Source organism: Puma concolor, chromosome B2, assembly GCF_028749965.1.
Source record: "Puma concolor isolate L17-30 chromosome B2, mPumCon1.1.hap2, whole genome shotgun sequence".
In the NCBI taxonomy this organism is placed as follows: domain Eukaryota; kingdom Metazoa; phylum Chordata; class Mammalia; order Carnivora; family Felidae; genus Puma; species Puma concolor.
The window spans coordinates 122,843,872-122,864,188 of record NC_141671.1 but is presented as its reverse complement, the minus strand read 5'-3'; the positions used below and the strand labels follow the sequence as shown (position 1 = coordinate 122,864,188).

Genomic DNA, 20,317 nt, shown 5'->3' with positions numbered 1-20,317 from the left:
GAGGAATAACAGTATAAATAACCGAAGACGTCTTGTAAACACTGCGGTCATAACCCCGAACATTAAACAGCCCGGGGGCATCTGGCTCATCGGCCGCTGCGGGCTGCGCTGGGGCAGCGAGTGAACCCGGTTCCAGGCTCCTCGGCCTTGCCTCTCTGTTTATCTCTACTTAATCTTCCCCGACGAGCTGTTCCGTAGCCTGGACGATGTTTAAATTAAAACCCAGTCTTCCGGAAGTCGTGGCGGGGAGCTGAAGGCGCGGACTACCCGTAACAGTAACCGAGAGGCAGGCACGATTGGTGTTGGAAGTAACTCATTAATTAATTACTAAGAAGAAATCGATAATGTATGTTGCAGCACTCTCTAGATGTTAACACACATCCTCAAGGTTACGGAATTTACACTTCTCGTGACTCGCACTACTTCCTCCCATTCTGGCGCTGTGGGTTGTTCGGGCTCCTGTCTGCGGCTACACAGTTGAAAAACGTGAAATTTACCTGAGTGCCCGTGTCATGAATTACACTGCGAATACACGAAAAGCGGATTTTCCTTTTCTGGTGTGCTTTTCCCTCGAATCGTGTCACTGTTGGTAACTTCAACACTGCCCTTTTGGGTTCACGACTACATTATTTATAATTGTCTTCAAAGTAACCTGCAAACCTGAGACCAGAGTTTCTTTTGGACGTTTCAGTGCAAAATGAGATCTGCACCTTGACAGTGGAAACTGAATCTTTCCCCCTCGCTAGAAATTTGGCTTGAGGTTCAAAAGAACCGCCTTTATTGACAAGCTTCCCCATAGTCCCCAGTTCTTCTGTTACAAATAATTTTTTTTTTCCAAAGAAATCACACTAATGTCAGGGCTTTTTAGCAATATAAAGAAAGATTTATTTTTGAAAGTAGCAAAACCTGTTTGAAAAAAATATATATCTTTACGTGAATTACTTTATAAATGTGACTGTCAAAGTCAGCTATTCTATGATCTACAATTTACAACATATTGTACAAAAGATACACGTCGATATGCTCTTATTATCTATTTATATATTTATAATTACGTATGGCACTTGGACCAGCAAGGCTCGCAGAGTCATTCACGGTAGAAGTTAATAAAGTTAAATAGATGGGAATCTTTGTAAGTACAATTGATCTCCTCTGGTTTGGAAACGAATCTCCTCGTCGCTGTAAAGTGTTCTCGAGGTGGGGGGGGGGGGGGGAGGAGGCAGGGAGAGGAGCGTCGCGAGGGGGAAGCAGAGACAGAGAGCAGGGAGGGCAGGGGTCGCCTTCCCGGGGCCTGCTCCCCCCGGGAGCGCGCCTTTCCCAGACTCGCACCTCCAAGGTCAGGATGCTGTGGTTCCACATAAGCGGCTCGCGGTCACCACTTCTTTCAGGTCACTCTCGGGTTTCCCGGCCACCATAAAGGGCCACGTCTGCAGGAAAGAAGAGGGCGTTGGAGGTAAGTGGCAACGGAGGGGGGGGGGGGGGAGGAGGGATGGGGTGGGCTCAGAGCCTGCGACCAGAGGAGAGGGCGAGATGGGGGCAGGCGGTGAGTTGTAAAAACCCGTTATCTCTGCAATTTACTCGGGGTTCTAGTGCGCCCGGTGGCTGGATAAAGAAAAAGCAGTGTTGGCGCCAAGTCGCTGCTCGGGGTGTTGGAGCAAAGAGGTTCAACCTGGGTTGTAAGGGAACCCCAAGAGAGGGGGCCCTTGGAAAGCCCAAAGTGGCTGGGGCCCTGGCCCAGCCCGGAGGCCGAGGCCACGGTCAGCCTGAGCTGGGCAGCCAAGTAGGACCTCGTGGCGAGTGGATACCGGGTTCGAGGCAAAGCGGCTTTCGGAGGCCTCTTCCGAGGCCGTGGTCAGGTTTCCCGGCCCTCTGGCTTTCACCCCCATCTATTTTTCTCCTGCCAACTTTCATTTCCTCCCTCACACACGCGGGCTTTGACCACAGTTTCTAAACGAACCACTGGTTCTTAAGGGAACAAAAATAACGCTAATAAAAGAATATACGCGCCTATTTTATTTAACATCATCTTCCTACTGGGCTGAGCGAGCACTGCCTTTTCTCTTCTCCCAGGCGTTCTATAACACAGCTCACTCAAGTTTCCTGTTCAGAGATGAACGCAGCAGCAACTGTAAATGAGGTAAGTACTTTCATTTTGGTTCCAGATTTTAAGAAAGCTATCTACTCACCTTATTCGAAAAAAAATAAAATAAAACTGTGATCAGAGGGGAAAAATATTTACCAGGGTAAAGTGTGCTTCCGCATCCCCTCCCCCCAATTCCTGAAACCAATTCAGTGAGAAGAGGATTCAAAGCTTCAAACCTCTCCCGCTAGTGCTGGCCGATAAGGCGACTTTCAAGAGGAAAACCTCTCCTTCTTATCATATATAAACAAAGGTGCTAGTAAGTTGTGGTTGTTTTTCTTTAGAGCCTGCAAGTTTTAAAATGAAGTCAAGTCAAAAAGGAGTTAAACCGTGTTTCTTGCATGGCAACATGCATTTGAGAAAAATTTAGCCTCAATGAGCATTCCTTTTTTTTTTTTTTTTAAGACTGAAAGGTCATTACTTTTTAAGATAAAATGTAACACGTTTTTAAATCTTGGGCAAGAATGACCTATTCGAATATTATTTATGACACTGATATTTGTGAGAATCTGCGGATTATGCTGATGTGTCCTAGAATTCCTGGGATTTAAAAATGTTAACATGTTTATAAGAGAAGCGCAGAATATTTAAGCAGTTGGGGGCTTAGATGACAATTATGGGGGCACGAGTTTGTCTATACTATCTAATGGTCCTAAATATACTTGGGAGGGAAGCGGAGCTGGGTGTTTTTATGTACAAAAATTAGAGGGGAAAATCAAGGTCTCGTCGGCTAAAAGAAGAAGAAAGAGATGAATAAAATGCCTTTGTGGGCGCGCAGCATCTCGTCTGGGTTCCCTGTCCCACATCAGCCCAGATGGCGCGGGCGCGGGGGGATCCCTCCTCGCTGCCAGCTCAGGACACTTGCAAAAATCTTAATTGGGCTGCCACGTTAAGCACTTGCATAAATCATCCCCGCTCCAGCGGCTCTCAGCGCGGATCGCCCGCAAAGGTCCCCAGAGGCGCGCGGGGCTGGTGGTGGCCGGGGCGCGCGCGCGCTCACCGCGCCGCGGGCGCGCTGGGCGGGGACGCCCGGCCCGCCTCGCGGGCCCCCGCGGACTTACCAGGTTGACCGGGTGAATGTAACCGTTCTCGTACTTGTCGTTCGCCAGGATCTGCCTCAAGTGCGCGATGTAGCTGGACGCCAGCCTGAGCGTGTCCAGCTTGGAGAGCTTGGTGTCCGGGGGCACCCAGGGCAAGGTGGTCTTGAGCCTGGAGAAGGCCTTGCTCAGCACCCGCATCCGGGCCCTCTCGCGCGCGTTGGCCGCGTTGCGCTGGACCTGCTTCCCCTCCTGGCTGACGCCGCCCAAGGGGCTCTTCTTGGTGGGCGCCTTCCTCCTCTTGCCCAGGCCTCCGCGGCCCTTCTGGGGCGACCCCGCCTCGCAGTTGGAGCTCTCCTCGGTGCTCTCGTTGGAAGTCACAAACTCCTTGCCCGAGTCCATTTTCAGCCCGTCGCAGTCCAGCATCTCCACCTCTTGGAGGTCCTCCACATCGCTGAGGGAGCCGGTGGACATGTTTGGGGGAGAGGATCAGAGAGAGAGAGAGAGAGAGAGAGAGAGGGACAGAGAGCGAGCGAGCGCGAGCCCCAAACCAGTGGGCCCCCGGGGGTGGAGGGCGGAGCGGCCACCTCGTGCTGGGAGCGGGAGTCGGGGGGCTGGTTGAGTCTTACACTCCTTTTCCCCTTCGCAGAGCTGTGAGAAGGAACCGAGAGGGCTTCTGCGGGGAGGAACCCGGCTCTGTGTCCCCACCCCCGGAGTCCTGGCCGCAGAGGAGTGTGAGAGAGCGCTGAGGAATTTGGTGGACACTAGGAATTTATCTGGGGAATAGAGAGGCGGGTCCTTGTAGCCCAGGGGAGGGGCCTCCTAGGCCCCGGCGGACTCTTCGACCCCTTTCACCACCGGAGGGAAACTCCTGCGCACGGATCCCCGTTTCCAACTCGCAGTGTGGATCGACTCAAGGGCCACACGCGAATGCGGGTCACCTTCTTCTGCTAGAGCCGAGGAGGAGCGTGCCCCACCCACAGCCCCTCTCCTGGGCCGTCTCCTCCGGCCTGCTTTCCTTCTTCAGAGGTCCTAGCCGGTTGTTACCCAGGACTTCGGGGAAATGATCAGCTCCTTTTGCCCTTTCTAGGCCTTCCGACCGACCGCAAATCTCACAAGCATCCCCCTGTCGTCCCCCCTTCCCTCCCCCAATTAAAACACCAATTAAAATCCAGGCAGGGGTCGACTCCCTCCCGCCAGCACCCCAGAATGCCCTTGTGGCTTTACCGAGCTATCGTCCCACCTTCACCGGGGTAAATGAAGGAAACAAGTGCTTCACAGAATCTTTAGGATGGTGCAGAGAAAGCACCAAAGCATCCGTCCGCACCCGGCCACTTTAAAGAGATCAAGGAGCTGCCTGTGTGTACCCAAACATACTAGACCATCGCACGCCCATGTGCAACACACACAGCTTCGCGGGCATGAGATAGAGTAATATGAGTGTGTGGAAAGTATTTTGCTAATTGATCATCTTTTCTTGACGGAATTAAAACTGTCCCCTACATTTCTTTCTAGAGGTACATTTAATAATGTCTTAAGACTCTCTCAGCCGCTCTCAGATATTACCTGGCCTGGGACTTGCCCTCGCCCTCCCAATCCTGCTGCCTTTGCGTCTTCCTTACCTCTGTCTTCTTTGCTATCGGGGTTCCCCATATGAAGCTGATATGGCAAAACACTAAGCAGTATTATCCCTTGGGAAAGGTGTTTTTTTGTTTGTTTGTTTGTTTGTTTGTTTGTTTGTTTTCCTATCTCTAACCCCAGCATGGATCATCTTTCCTGGAGAATAAGAAAATCTGGAGAGTAAGTAGAAAAAAGCAAAGGGAACCGGAAAGCCAAGAGGTTGAATACAATCCACAAAATTGGAGAGATGGAGTGCACGGATCTCTCTTACTGACTCTTCTCCAGGTTTTCTTTTTCCTTGCAGTTAGGCAGCGAAGACAGAGGCTGGAGCAGAGTGTAAGAGCAGCTTCTGAGGTTTTGGCTGGAGTCTGCACCCCTCTCCTACATTAAGATATCATATCTCTAATCCGGGGCTCAGCTGGGAATTCACTAACCTCTAACGTTTTGTTTTGTTAGCAGGGTCTTGTTTGCTTTCCCCCATGCTGTAAACTAAACAGATTGTCAGCAAATCAGTCTTTATTAATGAATTAGTGAGAACCCCTCCCCATAATATCTTTGCCCAGGGTCCAAAATTTGTTAATCACCAGCGTAGAGATTTATGAGCTCTCTTATTTTCTGTTGTTTGTGCAGGTGGAGCTTTAAATGACCATATCCACCAACAAGATTTATTGTGAGAGTGATTGATGTTATAAACCAGGAACAGGACTCTTCCCACAGCAGGGATGACAGAAATATCAAGTTGAAGTTGCCTTTGTCCTCCTGCACAACTGACCCGGTACTACAACACAGAAGAAGTATAATAATTTAATCCGAGATCTACGACAGCGTTAAGAGAACACCCCGCAGGCCCGCTAAACATTTCCCCAGCTGATTCTTGGGTTTTCCCTCCCATTTCTTGGTCTTAGTAAGGCGTGAGAGTCATGAAAGTGGGCTTTGGCCAGCACTTTGTGCAACGTGTTATGTATTTTTGTAGCTACTGAGGTATCTGCAAAATAACCGCAATTTATTTATTTATTTATTCACTGGGACTCTGGAGTGGGATAAAAATTAAGAATCAGAACTATGGCCTTACCACATGCCAAGCTATTAAGCTATAAAGCTTTTGGTTTCTGGAGCACTCATGTTTGAGGGGAGGGGGAAGGGTCTGGTTTTCTGCCACACCTCAGTTGTTAGGCTGCTCAGTCTATTTGGGGGATAGCAACCATCATAGAAATAAGTACCAGATTTCTGCTGTCTATGTTTTCAAGGTCTGAAACTTGGAAATAGAAATTTCTGGAAGAGAGCGAGACTAGCTTCATGCCACACATTGATTTATGTGCGTAGCAGTTATTATTATTACCTTTTTTTTTTTTTTTTTTTTTTTTTTTAGATAAGCAAGAATTAAGTCCACTTATCCTATGGTGATACAGTTAGGCTGAGAAGGGCTAGTGGGTTGATAATGAACTTCGGGGTGTTTGCGAAAACTCGCCAAGGGATGGTTACCAGTTTGGGATGTGAAGATGCGGAAAAGGCCATTATTTAGGCGTCCTGATGTGACGTCTTGAAGAAAGTAGATTAATATGAATACTGCATCTTTTCTCTTGACATTTTGTGCCTATCCCTGCTCATAAACACTTAGGGAAAAATGGGTGGGAGAAATTCCTTATTGCTGGAATTCTACTAAGAAAATCAGTTAGGCTGTAACTTAAGCTGTGCCAAATTCTCCCCAAATATAAACTATACTCTGTGAGAAGAGAAAGAAAAGAAGCGCTTTTGAGAAGCTGTATTAACTCTTTTTTTTTTTTTTTTTTAACGTTTATTTATTTTTTTGGGGACAGAGAGAGACAGAGCTTGAACGGGGGAGGGGCAGAGAGAGAGGGAGACACAGAATCGGAAACAGGCTCCAGGCTCTGAGCCATCAGCCCAGAGCCTGACACGGGGCTCGAACTCACGGACCGCGAGATCGTGACCTGGCTGAAGTCGGATGCTTAACCGACTGCGCCACCCAGGCGCCCCTGTATTAACTCTTGATAACAAGGGAAATACTCTGAACGTTACTGTTTCAAAACACTAACTAGAAAGCTCATGGTTTGAAGGCGCGAGGTAGTTACTAAAAGTTCTTGCCTCGCTTTTAAAGACAGAGTTTATGCCCCAGAGACATCTGGCCAATTTGCAACACACTTCTAACAATTTGTTTTGAAAGACAGGCTATCTTCGAAAGATTTCAGTGCTAAGGAAAAATCTAGCTCTAAAGGTTGTAAAATGAAGATTAGGTGTGGAATGTATCCTTGAACTTAAATCCTGGTTTATCAACTGATAACTTTTCAGGAAGTTCCAATTTGATTCAGTTGTGCTTGGATGAAATAATTTGCTTCCTTTTATATGAGAAGGAAAACTTCACAGGCTTCTTCAGAACTGACTTCGTACGCCATCACATTTTCTTTCCCAGGGGTGGGGGGAGTTATGTCTTCAAATGAAAATTTGAATTATTTTCTCGAACTCTCCATTACCTGGCCAGGAAGCACACAGGCTGGCACATTGCCAAAACTGCCAATTCTCTTTGTTTCCCCGCCACTTCTAACGAACATCTCTAGATGTGTTATTCTCTTTACTTAATGGTAACCACCTTTTCAACAATGTCTGGGCCTTCCATGCAAATCAGTGCCTTTTTCTCTGTTCAACCTAATCTGTACCCTTGGTTGTTGATCGTTTTCCATCTCCTGCTTATAAGCCTATTGAACTCTGATTTTTTTTTTTTTACCTTTTTAACTTAATTTACAAAATGGGCATTATCTCCCCTTACTTGTTCCAAATCGTAATGGGGCTGGCCTGTTATATTCTGGCAGCCAACGTGAGTAGAACACTAGTGAGTGAGGTTAGTGGCTATCTAAGGAGGTCAATCTAGTGATGCAGGGTGTTACTGTTATCTTTACCCAACATCAATTATGATCATCAAAAACCAGAGGGCCTCTCAGTATTCACCAACCCCTTCTCCCTTTCCACGTTTAATTCAACTAATTGTACCTCCAAAGCCACAACACTAAGATTTACAGCTGGCAAAAAAAACCACACTGAAATCCAAAGAAAGTCCAAATTCACCATGGCTGTTAGATCCAAGAAGCAACCTTGCTCCACAATGTGACTTTGAAAGCAGCCAAGCCCTTGTACATGAAGGACAGAGTTTACCTTAAGAAGTGGGTTGAAGGAAACTCCGGTACGTGGTGAGAGGTAGAAACTCTACAAACTCAGTTTCGTGTCTTCCCAAGTCTTCAGTATGAGAATAATTGTATCAGACCTACTCGCTATCAGGAAAAAGGAGAGGAAAACTTGAACAACTCTGCAATCGGGTACTGACTGAGGATCTTTGCCTCACTTCTTCCATCCTCTGTAGAATCTCTCCTTTCGGTTTCACTGTTAAAGAAAAAGCTGTTATGTGAAATGAAAATTTTAATAGAATGTGTGCCAGAAACTTTCCACCCGTAACAATGAAGTTTTAGAAAAACTTGCTTGAGTAATGACTTACCTGTATCTTAATGTCAAGGCTGAGAGCAAATCCTCTCAAATTTTCCTAAAAAAATAAATCTTGTGGATTACATGAAAGATAACCTGTGAAGCACATCTACGTTAACTATGTTCATTGATGACTATAAGACAGGCCAACTGGCTGTCAGCCTTCTTCCTGTCGGGTTAGGAGAAGATGCACATTAAAATTGAAGCCTATCTCTGGGGATTAGCTCCTTGTGATTACGTCCTTATGGCAGGTGCTTTTAGGCTTGAGGAGCGAAGAGTCATGGCATGTAGATTGCAGGACCAGAAGCAAAGTACTGAGAATGCGACTGCTAACCTCAGGAACATGAAATATTTCCAAGTGGGGTAGTATTTTAAAATAGAACCCTGAAGTAATAGATGATCAGAATTGGAAGGGCTGAGAACCTAGGAAAGCCTATATGGCGGTTTCACCTGAGTCATCCATGACAGTACGACCGCTTGAACCTGTGTCCAGATTTGCCTTGTAATGTTCCTTCCATGAAGCCAGAGTGCTTTGAATGGTTTTTCCTAGTTGAATAACAGTAAGATGCATGAAAAAAACTTTTATCCTGTTATTTCCGGTTTAGTACCGAGAATCCGTAACACCTGAACCTTGAATTATATAAAACAAAATAGATTCAGCCGTCCCTGGTTGTAAGTTTACAACTCTGCCTAAGGGGTTCAGGTAGTGTCAATTCCAGAACAACCTTGTTAAAATTTTTTCTCTCCTAGGAGAGCCCCATTGGGCAGGGCAGGGGCCATGCATTCAGTGAGCACGTTCTCAAATCTGCCTTCTTTTCTCCATCTCCTCAGCTAAATTCTGGTTCAAGTCATCAAAACCTTTTCCGCAGATGACTTTGAAAGTCTCCAAGAGATGGGGGCACCTGGGTGGCTCAGTCGGTTGGGCATCTGACTTCGGCTCAGGTCACGATCTCAGTTTGTGAGTTCGAGCCCCGCTGTCGGTCCCTGTGCTCACAGCTCGGAGCCTGGAGCCTGCTTCGGATTCTGTGTCTCCTTCTCTCTCTGTTCCTCCCCTGATCACGCCCTGTCTCTCTCTCTCTCTCTCTCTCAAAAATAAAGATTAAAAACAAATTTTTAAAAAAGTCTCTAAGAAGATTCTTTTGCTTCTATTCCTGTCCTTTTAAAATCCATTTCCAACAGAGTGGTGCAAGTTATTCCACTGCTTCAAATCCCTTAAAGCTTCCCATTGTATTTGATATAAAATCCAAATTCCTTATCACGGCTGGCATGATTCTACTTTGCTTACCACCTTCCAACCACACTGGCCCATGTCCGTGTCCCTCAATGACACTGTATCCCTGCTTACCTTAGGACCTTTGTCCTGGTTCTTTCTGTTGAGATGCTTCTCTTTAGCTCTCTGCATGATTGGCTCCTTACTTTTCAGGCCTGAGCTCAAATGTTACCTTCTATGTTAGAACTTCCTTGAGCATCCACACTTAGGAATATTTTTGTCCATCATCCCCCTTTATTTAGTAGCAATAGTGATAGTAGCTACCATTTACTAAATGTTTATCACAAACCAGACACTGTTGTAAGCACTTTCCAGATTAATCCATTTAGTTCTAATAACAATTTTGTGACATAGGAACCTTACAGATGAAAAAACCAATGCGTAGAGAGATTAGGAAATGTGTTTCACTCAGAAAGTGGCTGTTGCAGTTGTCCATTGCTGTGTAACCACCCAAGTTAGCGATGTAAGTTATTTCTCTTATTTCTGTGGGTTGACTGGGTTCAGCTAGGTGACACCCAGTGTCTCAGCAGGGATGGCTAGAACAGGCAGGGACTGGTCAGGCATCTCTCTATATATAGCCTCTCCACATGGCTTCCCCTGCATGGCAGTCTCAGGTGGTTGAACTTCTTACATGGTGGCTGGCTTCTTTCTGTGTGAACATTCCACAGGACCCAGAAGGAAACTGAAAGTCTTCTTATGATCTATCTTTGGAAGACAGACAACATCACTTCTGCTTCATTCTGTTTGTCAAAATCAAGTCATGGGGCCTGCCCAGAGTCAAGGGAAGGGACCTATACAAGAATATGAATCCCAGGAGGTATAGTTCAATGGCAGGGGTGGCATTGGTGGTTATCATCCTTGGAGACTGGTGAATAAATGGCAGAGTCAAGGTTTAAACACAATCTGACTCTAGAGCCTTTACTTTAAATAGTTAACATGTTGTGAAATTATTTCGTTTCGTTTCATGTTTATGATTGTCGGTTGACTCCCCTTCCTCCCTCCTCACTATAATGAAAGCTTTAGGAGTGCAGGGACTTTGTGTGCCTTGCTCAGTTTTGGGCTCTGAGCCTAGAGCAGGGCTGCAAAATAATACGCACTTAATAAATGGTTGGCAAATGAATGAATGGATGTTCTAGACCATAGCATATGGAAAGCACACTGTAAACTGTAAGATATTTATTTAGAGAACTAACAAAACACCAAAAATAAGGTGGCTCAGACAAACCACAAACTTACTTCTCTCTCTCTTATCCATGCAGACCTAGGCAGTGGTCCAGGATGGATGAGTAACTGCCCCACAAAGACACACTAAGACTGGGGTTCCATCTGTCTTGTTGCTCTCGTCCTTGAGTGGAGGTGCCTTCCCATACAGAGACGAAGTCTGCTTACCCTTAACAGTTCTCAGGAAGGGGGCAGAAAAATGATGAAGGGTAAGTGGGCTCCTTATAGGAAGATCTGGAAGTTATACATATCACTTCTGCTCCCATCATATCAGCCTCTTTAGCCGGAAAAGGAAAAGTTTGGAAGTACAGTCTCTAAATATGCTCAGCCTAAATTCGGAGTTGGGGGGATCCGTTTATAAAAAGAAGGGAAGCCAATTCCGTCTCTGCCAGTACATTTGTAGCACAAAGGATTAAGTTGACATATGTGGAGTAGTAGAATAGTTTGAGTCTGATAGAAAATGCAGATCACAAGTTCTATGAAGTTTATGATGAGTTCAAATCAAGTATCCGTGGGCTTCAGTCCTTATTTAGAGCTCGGAAAATATTTAACAACCTACCTCTGACTTCGTATGTGAGAGCGCTCATCCATGTGGACCATTCCAAGCACAGCGGTCACTAATTTCTACTCAGTAAATGGCTTTATAGAGTTGCTGTTTTTGAAGATCGACCAGTGAAAAATGTGCAGGTTGTTAAAGCTATTACTAACAACCATTGGCCCTCACTAAAGGCCCCTAAGTTGCTTATTTAATTGGGGGCAGAGGACACAAGTCAGTCCATACCACTTCTCTTTAGAAACTGTAACTGGAAAAATGTGTGTTTTTTTAATTCATTATTATTTCCAATTTTCAGGCTACTCGGGATTAAGATATCCCTAAGGCTCTTGTGTCATTTGAGGGTTTACCGTATACCAATGTCATTATACCAATGTCAATGACAACCCTAAGAATAACAAACTCCCAGCATTGTTTGTCTTAGTTTTTATTCTTTGAGGGATCATTAGGAGGAAGAGCTTTAAATCCAGATTCATGGTCTATGACGAGGAGGGTCATCTGATACTCATTCCTAAAATTTGCAAAGGGCAATCCTCCTAAAGAAAGGAGGACCAGGGGCGCCTGGGTGGCGCAGTCAGTTAAGCGTCCGACTTCAGCCAGGTCACGATCTCACGGTCCGTGGGTTCGAGCCCCGCGTCGGGCTCTGGGCTGATGGCTCGGAGCCTGGAGCCTGTTTCCGATTCTGTGTCTCCCTCTCTCTCTGCCCCTCCCCCGTTCATGCTGTGTCTCTCTCTGTCCCAAAAATAAATAAACGTTGAAAAGAAAGGAGGACCATTCTTTAGTCAGAAGCTCTAAATCAATTCTAAAGAAGCCATTAGTAGAAGAATCTAGGAATTCTTTATCCAGTGCCTTTGAGTATACCACACAGCTCCCACACAGAAATAGACATGGGTTAGATCAATTCGGTAATAAAATTTGCCAAACATTTTTGGGGGATTACTTATAGACAAAACAATGGATTGACTGCACTGGGGTCTTTTTCACTGGTCACTCTGACATATTTTAGATAAAGCCATTATTCTTTTCTTTTTTTTCTTTAATTTTTAAAAATATTTGTATTTATTTTTGATAGAGACAGAGCACAAGCGGGGGAGGGGCAGAGAGAGAAGGAGACACAGAATCCGAAACAGGCTCCAGACTCCGAGCTGTCGGCACAGAGCCTGATGCGGGGCTCCAACTCACAAATTGCGAGATCATGACCTGAGCCAAAGTCAGACGCTCAACTGACTGAGCCACCCCAGTGCCCCAAGCCAGTGTTATTTTCAGCTAGAATGCTGGGCAGACCCTAAACTTCCCCTTACATGTATAAGTGAGTTCTTTTTTTCTTTTAACCCAATTGCAAAACTGACCACAATGAAATAGTCTGCCCAAGAAGGGTAGACTAAAACACTTCCCAAATGAATTTGGGCAGAAGGGTGAACTAAATGTTAAATGTATAATAATCCCATCCCACTAAACTATAAAACCTGAATGTCCTTAAAAGAATCATGACTTTTGCTCCTCTTGTCCTTTTCTCTGTGACAGAGCAGAACACTTTCGGACTGTGTAAGAAGAGACCAGATCCAACTTCTGCTTACATGACTAACTAGTTGTGTGAGCTCAGATAAGTCTCTTAGTTATGCTGGATTTCACTGTCCTGTTTAATATGGTGCAAGCAGGGATGGGGTGCATTAGCTTAGAGGATATATGTAAATGATTTAGTTTAGTGATTAACATGCAGTGAATACTTATAAATATTGATGGCTGTTCTGATGTTGGATGTTATAATTGTCGCTAAGGCCCTGTTTTTTAAAAAAAAAATTTTAACATTTATTCATTTTTGAGAGACAGAGTGAAAGTGGGGTTGGGGCAGAGTGAGAGAGGGACACAGAATCCAAAGTGGGCTCCAGGCTCCGAGCTGTCAGCACAGAGCCCGACGCGGGGCTCGAACTCACGAACCGTGAGATCATGACCTGAACCGAAGTCGGATGCTTAACCGACTAAGCCATCCAGGTGCCCATCTAAGGCCCTTTTGACAGTAGCATTCTGTTGTTTGTTGTTGTTGTTGTTGAATAAGAGCAACAACAAACAACAAAGAAGATACACCTTGTCTAAAGCCTAAACCTTAAAAAGTGTGTGTGGCCAAGAGAGAGGAGTAATTCCAATAAAATCTAGATTTCTGTTATTTTGGTTGAAAAGCAGCTATGGTCTCAGTCATAAAATTAAAATTATCTTCAGCATTAAGTTATAGCTACTCTAGTCTTTCCCCTCACCTTCTGGTGATTTGAAGGGTTGTTTCCTTAGCGATCATTTTTTTCTTCCACATTAAATTTATTTAGTCCAGATCATGGTAGAATAAATAGATAGCATGTTTTGTAAGGGCCTCATAATAAGCAATTTATACCACTGATATATATTGTTTATACTTATATTTATATCACCCTTTTATTAGGGGATAAAATATTATTTTATTTTATTATTTTATTTTAAAACATTTTTAAATATTTACTCTTTTTTTCTTTTAAATTTTTTTTTTCAACGTTTATTTATTTTTGGGACAGAGTGAGACAGAGCATGAACGGGGGAGGGGCAGAGAGAGAGGGAGACACAGATACGGAAACAGGCTCCAGGCTCTGAGCCATCAGCCCAGAGCCTGACGCGGGGCTCGAACTCACGGACCGCGAGATCGTGACCTGGCTGAAGTCGGACGCTTAACCGACTGCGCCACCCAGGCGCCCCAATATTTACTCATTTTTGAGAGAGAGAGAGTGTGAGCCAGAGGGAGGCAGAGAGGGAGGGGGACAGAGGACCTGAAGCAGGCTCTGTGCTGCCAGCCGTGAGTCTGATGCGGGGCTCGAACTCATAGACCGCGAGATCATGATCTGAGCTGAAGTCGGACGCTCAAGCGACTGAGCCACGCAGGCGCCCCAGGGATGATTATTTTAAAATTGATACTGGGTTAGCATCCCTTTTGAATACTTTGTGATTTTTATGAAGGATTGAAATTCTATTAACAAATGATGTTTCCTTTTGCCTGGGTATGGGTCCATCCTAAATAATTGCTTGAGTTTCTTACAAAAGGAAATTAAACTATTCACAGTGAGGATGATCTGCTTCTGTGTTTGGGTTTGTATTACCGACGTTTAAAATTAGATCTCACTAAAACAAAATAAAACCACAAAGCAAACAAGCAAAAAAAAAACTTGCTGTCACCGACGGCTAAAATGATCACATCCTAGGATCTTGCCTCCAAGTTCATTGTCACCAAGAAAGACCAATACCTTGAATAGCCCTTGTCTGTTCATGACTGGCAAATGAATTCAGAGATCTTATTTTATTTTATTTTATTTTATTTTATTTTATTTTATTTTATTTTATTTTTATTATTTTATTTATTATTCTTTTAAATATTTATTTTGAGAGAGAGAGAGAGAGAAAGAGAGTGTGTGAGTGGGGGAGGAGCAGAGAGAGAGGGAGCGAGAGAATCCCAAGCAGACTCCATGCTGTCAGGGCAGAGCCCAACGTGGGGCTCGATCTCACAACCGTGAGATCGTGACCTGACCTGAAATCAAGAGTCATATACTTCACCAGCCGAGTCACCCAGGTGCCCTGAATTCAGAGATTTTAAAGCTTGTATTCGTTTCCTAGCGTTGCTATAATCAATTACCACAAACTGAGTGACTTACAACAACAGAAATTTGTTCTCTCACAGTTCTGGAGTCCAGAAGTTGAAAATCGAGGTGTTCATAAGGCCACACTCTCTCTCTGAAGGTTCTAGGGAAGTGCCTGCCCTTGCCCTTTTCCCTTCTCGTGGTCCCCGTGTTCCTTTGCTTGTGGCCACATGACGTTGCTTACCATCTTCATCATCAGAGGGGCTTCTCTGGGGGCGTTTTTGTATCCTTTCCTGTCTTTTATAATCATACTTGCATTAAGTTTAGGGCACATTCTAATCTACTAGGATCTCATTTTGATTCTTACCTTTATTATATCTGCAAAGATCCTATGTCTGGATAAGAGTCACATTCTGAGGTTTTGGGTGGATGTGAATTTTGGAGAGATACTTCAAACCACATAAGTCTCCATTTTTGTGATTTACACTACATAGGACCATGAGCCAGGGTCTAAGTTGGGTCTTCACGGACTGAAAGAATTAGAGTGGGTAAAAAATATATAATTAGTCATTTATTTACATCATGAAGAAATTTAAACTTATATTGGATCTTTATATGCATGGCAAGTGGCCAAACTTCACTTCTGGTGATGGGGGGAACCCCCAACCAATAAACCAAAGGCACTCTTTAAAACGACATTCTTCAATAAAAGTTTTAAGCTTACAGAACAGAAGGAAAAATAATCATACTTTTCTAATAATATATTTACATCTATTTAATGATGTCCCATTAAATGGAGACAGGTAATAGAATCATGAAGCCTCGATTTTTTTAATGTTTATTTATTTTTGAGAGAGAGACCCAGAGCACGAGCGAGGCAGATAGAGAAGGAGACACAGAATCCGAGGCAGGCTCCAGGCTCTGAGCTATCAGCACAGAGCCTGACGTGGGGCTCCAACTCACGAACTGCGAGATCATGACCTGAGCCGAAGTCGGATGCTCAACCCACCGAGTCACCCAGGCGCCCCTGTGAAGTCTCTGCTTTAATGTTACTCAAATACATATATCTATTTTAATTTTTATATTCACATACATTTCAAGTCTTATGAAAGATCAAGTCTTAAAAAAAATTATCTAAGAACTGAACCAATGATTGCATGTATGGTTCATTATTTTGCCTTTAAAGAGAAATTTCAAAAATTAATCTATAGTTATGTTAAAAGCATGAAAGGCTGAAGTGTCTCACCTTTGAATATTTAATCTCTACTAAGTAACTACCCAGTTCCAATTATTTTGTATTCTTAGCCCCCCCTTACATTGCCTTTCTTTAAAAACTGTTCAAAGTCAATATCTAATGCTGGATAATCTTACACTAAATATGGTGGCCTTCCCCATTCCTTGTGGACTTTTATCCATTACATCAGAAGCCTCATAGACTTCCCAAACAATAGATAGCCTTAGAAACATTACATAGATTATGCAAATTTGATGGCATTTCTTTTGTTTTCTTATTTATGGTAATTTTTTTCCATTGTGGAAGAAGCCTTGTGAAACAGACTTTCTTTCTTTCTTTCTTTTTTAAATGTTTATTTCTTTATTTTGAGAGAGAGGGAGTGAGCATGAGTGGGGGAGGGACAGAAAAAGAGGGAGAGAGAGAATCCCAAGCAGACTCCACGCTTAGCACGGAGCCTGATCTCACAACTGTGAGATCATGACCTGAACCTAAATCAAGAGTTAGACACTTAACCAACTGAGTCACTCAGGCACCCCAAACAGATCTCTTTTTTTTCCCCCTTTGGGTTCTTTCAGTTGTGTTATTACTTCACCAAAAGGGCAGGATATACTCTCTTTTTTTGATTAAAGAAATCTTAATTTAAAAGATGACATGAATGCAATACAACCAATGAAAATTTATTATGGATGCAGGGAATGGTCTGTGTTGTTTGGCCATTTGGTGGAAGCTGGGGCCAATAAGGACCCAGCCAGCTGCTCTGCCCAACACAAGTGCTGTCCTGTCCCCATCTCTGTTCACACAACCAGTTCACCGATAAACAGGGACAGCTAACTGAATTTCTCTTCTTTGTCATGATATAACAAATCTTTGGAGTACACAACATTTTCTTCTCAACATTGACAAATACAAATGAAGAAAAGAATGAATAACTGTTCTTCATAAAGAGCCATTAATTATAAACTTGCAAATAAGTAAATCAAATACTCGCAAACACAGTTACGAATGAGAGAAGGTGTGTTTGGAGTAAGGATTCCATTGCTAAAATACAAGTTTGCAAAACATTAATTTAAAGGCCCTCGGAAAGTAAGAGACCATATATATGTTCTGGCATTTACCTTTAATTATGGCATTTGTGATATTTGGTTAAGACTGTTATTTAATACAATGATTTTGATCACATTCTAGCCTCAGTGAGCTTTGGGAGTGATTTCAACTTTAGCATGGAAGTAAAAACATATTTCTATTCTTTCCCTGCAGGATATTGTCAAGACAAAGGTCCTTTGTTTGCACTGTAGGTTTGTAAAGATTATGGAATGCCTTAAACGGTCAGGATAGAACATGGGACATCATACAATGAGCTGTCTGGTTTCTAGGGATTTGTATTTTAATGCTTTGCACTGTATTGGGAAACGTAATTTCAGCACATGACCTTGATGGGTTGAAGATAGGGTAGAGATGGCAAGCAAACCCTCTTCCTCCATGGTTTTCTTTCTATTGGGGTTTTTGGTGAGATAGGAGAACTGACTTGGGTCTTGAACAGCAACTAATACTAATAGAAGTCCACTCAATTGGTGGAAGAAATACATGACTTTCCTGAGACATTCTCTAGGTGTGCTGTCATCACTAAATTATTTAGTGATGCTTGGTTCAGATGTGTTTTTTTTTTTTTCTTAAACAAAATATTGACATATGAAAACAACTCATGTTGTATCAGACATTTATCTTTGGTGCTCGAGGTGTTATTGACATATATCATGTCAAACTAGTTGAAAGAGTAAGTATCTTAAACTTCTACAGATGTTTGGGGGTGTGTGTGTGTGTGTGTGTGTGTGTGTGTGTGTGTGTGTTATCTTTCTCACATCCCAGAACACTCATGAATTTTTAAAGCAAGTGATGTTTATTTTTAAAAAAAAAAATCCAAGGACTATTGAAACTCAGACCTCTTAAGAAATCAAATACCTTGGACCAATATTCTTTTTTATGACATAAAAAAGAAATGCCACGTGGACAAGGCTAATGGCTTGTTGTAAGTTAGCAGCACACTCCTACATCTTACAATTTTCTCTACGGGGAAAATATCGGGAGTGATGATATTCGTTCGACTGCTTATTTCTGGAATGCTAGACCCTACACTCACACACCTTACTTGCATTGTCTCCATATATACAAAACCATTAGGGGGTATTTTCATTGTTAGGACAATCCGGTGCCATTTTCTCCCCCTTGAAATATGAAGATAACTGAGATAGAACTGATATTTTGGGAAAGAGCTTAAATTATTTAAATAACTGCCTTCCTTCCCTGTTCAATAAATAGAATTGTAAATTAAAAAATATTTTGTCAATTTTAGCTTTCTTTTCTTATTTTGGTTTTAGGTCTGGTCCCTATTCAGGTAAAAATGTTCTGTTTTATTTAAAACTATATCCAAAAGAGCGAGATGAATTATCCTTTAATTTTTGGCTTTTTATCATTAGTTTCCTTTGAAGACATGGATGGCGCATGATGTTCTATTGCGATTAACAACTACCGCATCATAAACCAAGCTCAGCTCAGAGCTGCAAACTAGTGGAAACAAAAAAACTTAAATGCCTCTGACAAAGGAAGAGAGGGTTTTAAATAGAGTTGGGAAGGCATAAGTTATGATGAGGGCTGTGGGTAACTCTATAGGGTAAGGAGCTATTGACCTGTCCACCAAGTTACTGAAACCTCTCCCGGAGCTCCAGGAAGGAAAATAAAGTGTTAGTAGAAGTTTCCTGTGATCCTTCCTCATCGTGACATAGGATCCCTTGGGAAATCTGCTGCTGTTTCAGGGTCTGTCTATGTCTATGCGGAGCCGTGCTATCTTCCCAATGTCATGTTCTAAGCCTCTGAGCAACTTATCCAATTAACTCTTACTCACTCACATGCCATCTTCATGGGCAGATCTTCCCAAGATGCCTATCTCTCACATTTGAGTTTGACTTCAAAAAAATTTTTTTTTAGTGTTTATTTATTTTTTGAGAGAGAGAGAGAGAGAGCAGGAGAGGTGCAGAGAGAGAGGGAGACACCGAATCTGAAGCAGGATTCAAACTCTGAGATCATGACCTGAGCTGTAGTCAGTCGCTTAACCGACTGAGCCACCCAGGCGTCCCAAGTTTTACTTTTAAATGGGCTCGTTAAATGTCCATGTTAATGTTAAAATTTAGCAGACTGAAGCCATTTCTTCAAAAGCCCGATCAACTTAGAGATTGCATTAGGTGAAATAAAAAACACAGACAATAAAACAACGAGATTTAGCATTTTAGAGACATTATGACAGCACTTTAATTTTTGGCAGCTTTATTGAAGTATAATTTACATAGTATTCAATTTACCCTCACAATTCAATGATTTTAGTAAGTGTACAGAGTTGTGCAGCTCTCACTATAATTCAATTTGAGATCATTTCTATTACTCCAGAAAGTTCTCTCTTGCCCATTAGCAGTTAATTCTCACTCCTGTCCCCAGCCCTAGGCAATCATTGAACTTCTTTCTGTGCCTATAAATTTGCCTTTTCTAGACACATTAGATAAATGATAAATCATATAAATCATAGAATATATGATCTTTTGCATTTTCCTTCTTTCACTTAGCATCATGTTTTCTTTTGTTTTGTTTGCTTTGTTTTTGGAGAGAGAGCAAGAGCATGAGCAGTGAGGGGGCAGAGAGAGAGAGAGAGAGAGAGAGAATCTGAAGCAGTGTCCATGCTCATCATGGAACCTGACACGGGGCTTGATCCCACGATCCTGGGATCCTGACCTGAGCTGAAATCAAGAGTTGGAAGCTCAACCAACTGAGCCACCCAGGTGCCCCTAGAATAATGCTGATCCATATTATAGCATATAGTAGTATTTTGTTCTTTTTAGTTGGTGAATGATAGTCCTGCATTTTGATTTTTTAACCAGCGGTTTGGCATACTGTGGAAACACGGAACCAACTAAAGGACAGAACTTGACTTTACTGTTAACAACTATATGCCAAGTGTTTTAGAGAGAAACAATGAGATAAGTACTTTCCCTTCACTTTTGAGAACTGGAGTGGAACACGATGACTAGTTTCTCATCATTTCTACTTAGACCTGTTATGGAAATAACACTGCAGTTTGTTCTGGGGAGGTTGTAATAGAGTTAGCAGCTTTTTAAATA

General features: G+C 43.1%; 1 protein-coding gene and 1 long non-coding RNA gene across 2 annotated transcripts; one reads left to right on the top strand and one right to left on the bottom strand.

Annotated features, from left to right (window-relative positions):
• Positions 1 to 854: 854 nt before the first annotated feature.
• TCF21 (transcription factor 21) lies at positions 855 to 3,651 on the bottom strand. The gene is made up of 2 exons (XM_086707907.1): positions 3,202 to 3,651; positions 855 to 1,427 (listed from the first exon to the last, which is right to left on the bottom strand). The coding sequence occupies exons 1-2, from the start codon at positions 3,649 to 3,651 to the stop codon at positions 1,338 to 1,340; spliced, it is 540 nt and encodes a 179-aa protein (XP_086564033.1). The 3' UTR covers positions 855 to 1,337.
• Positions 3,652 to 3,828: 177 nt separating this feature from the next.
• On the top strand, positions 3,829 to 6,366 carry LOC147581219 (uncharacterized). The gene is made up of 2 exons (XR_015251552.1): positions 3,829 to 3,911; positions 5,428 to 6,366. It is a non-coding gene; the product is annotated as an uncharacterized LOC147581219 (long non-coding RNA).
• The last annotated feature ends 13,951 nt before the right edge of the window (positions 6,367 to 20,317 follow it).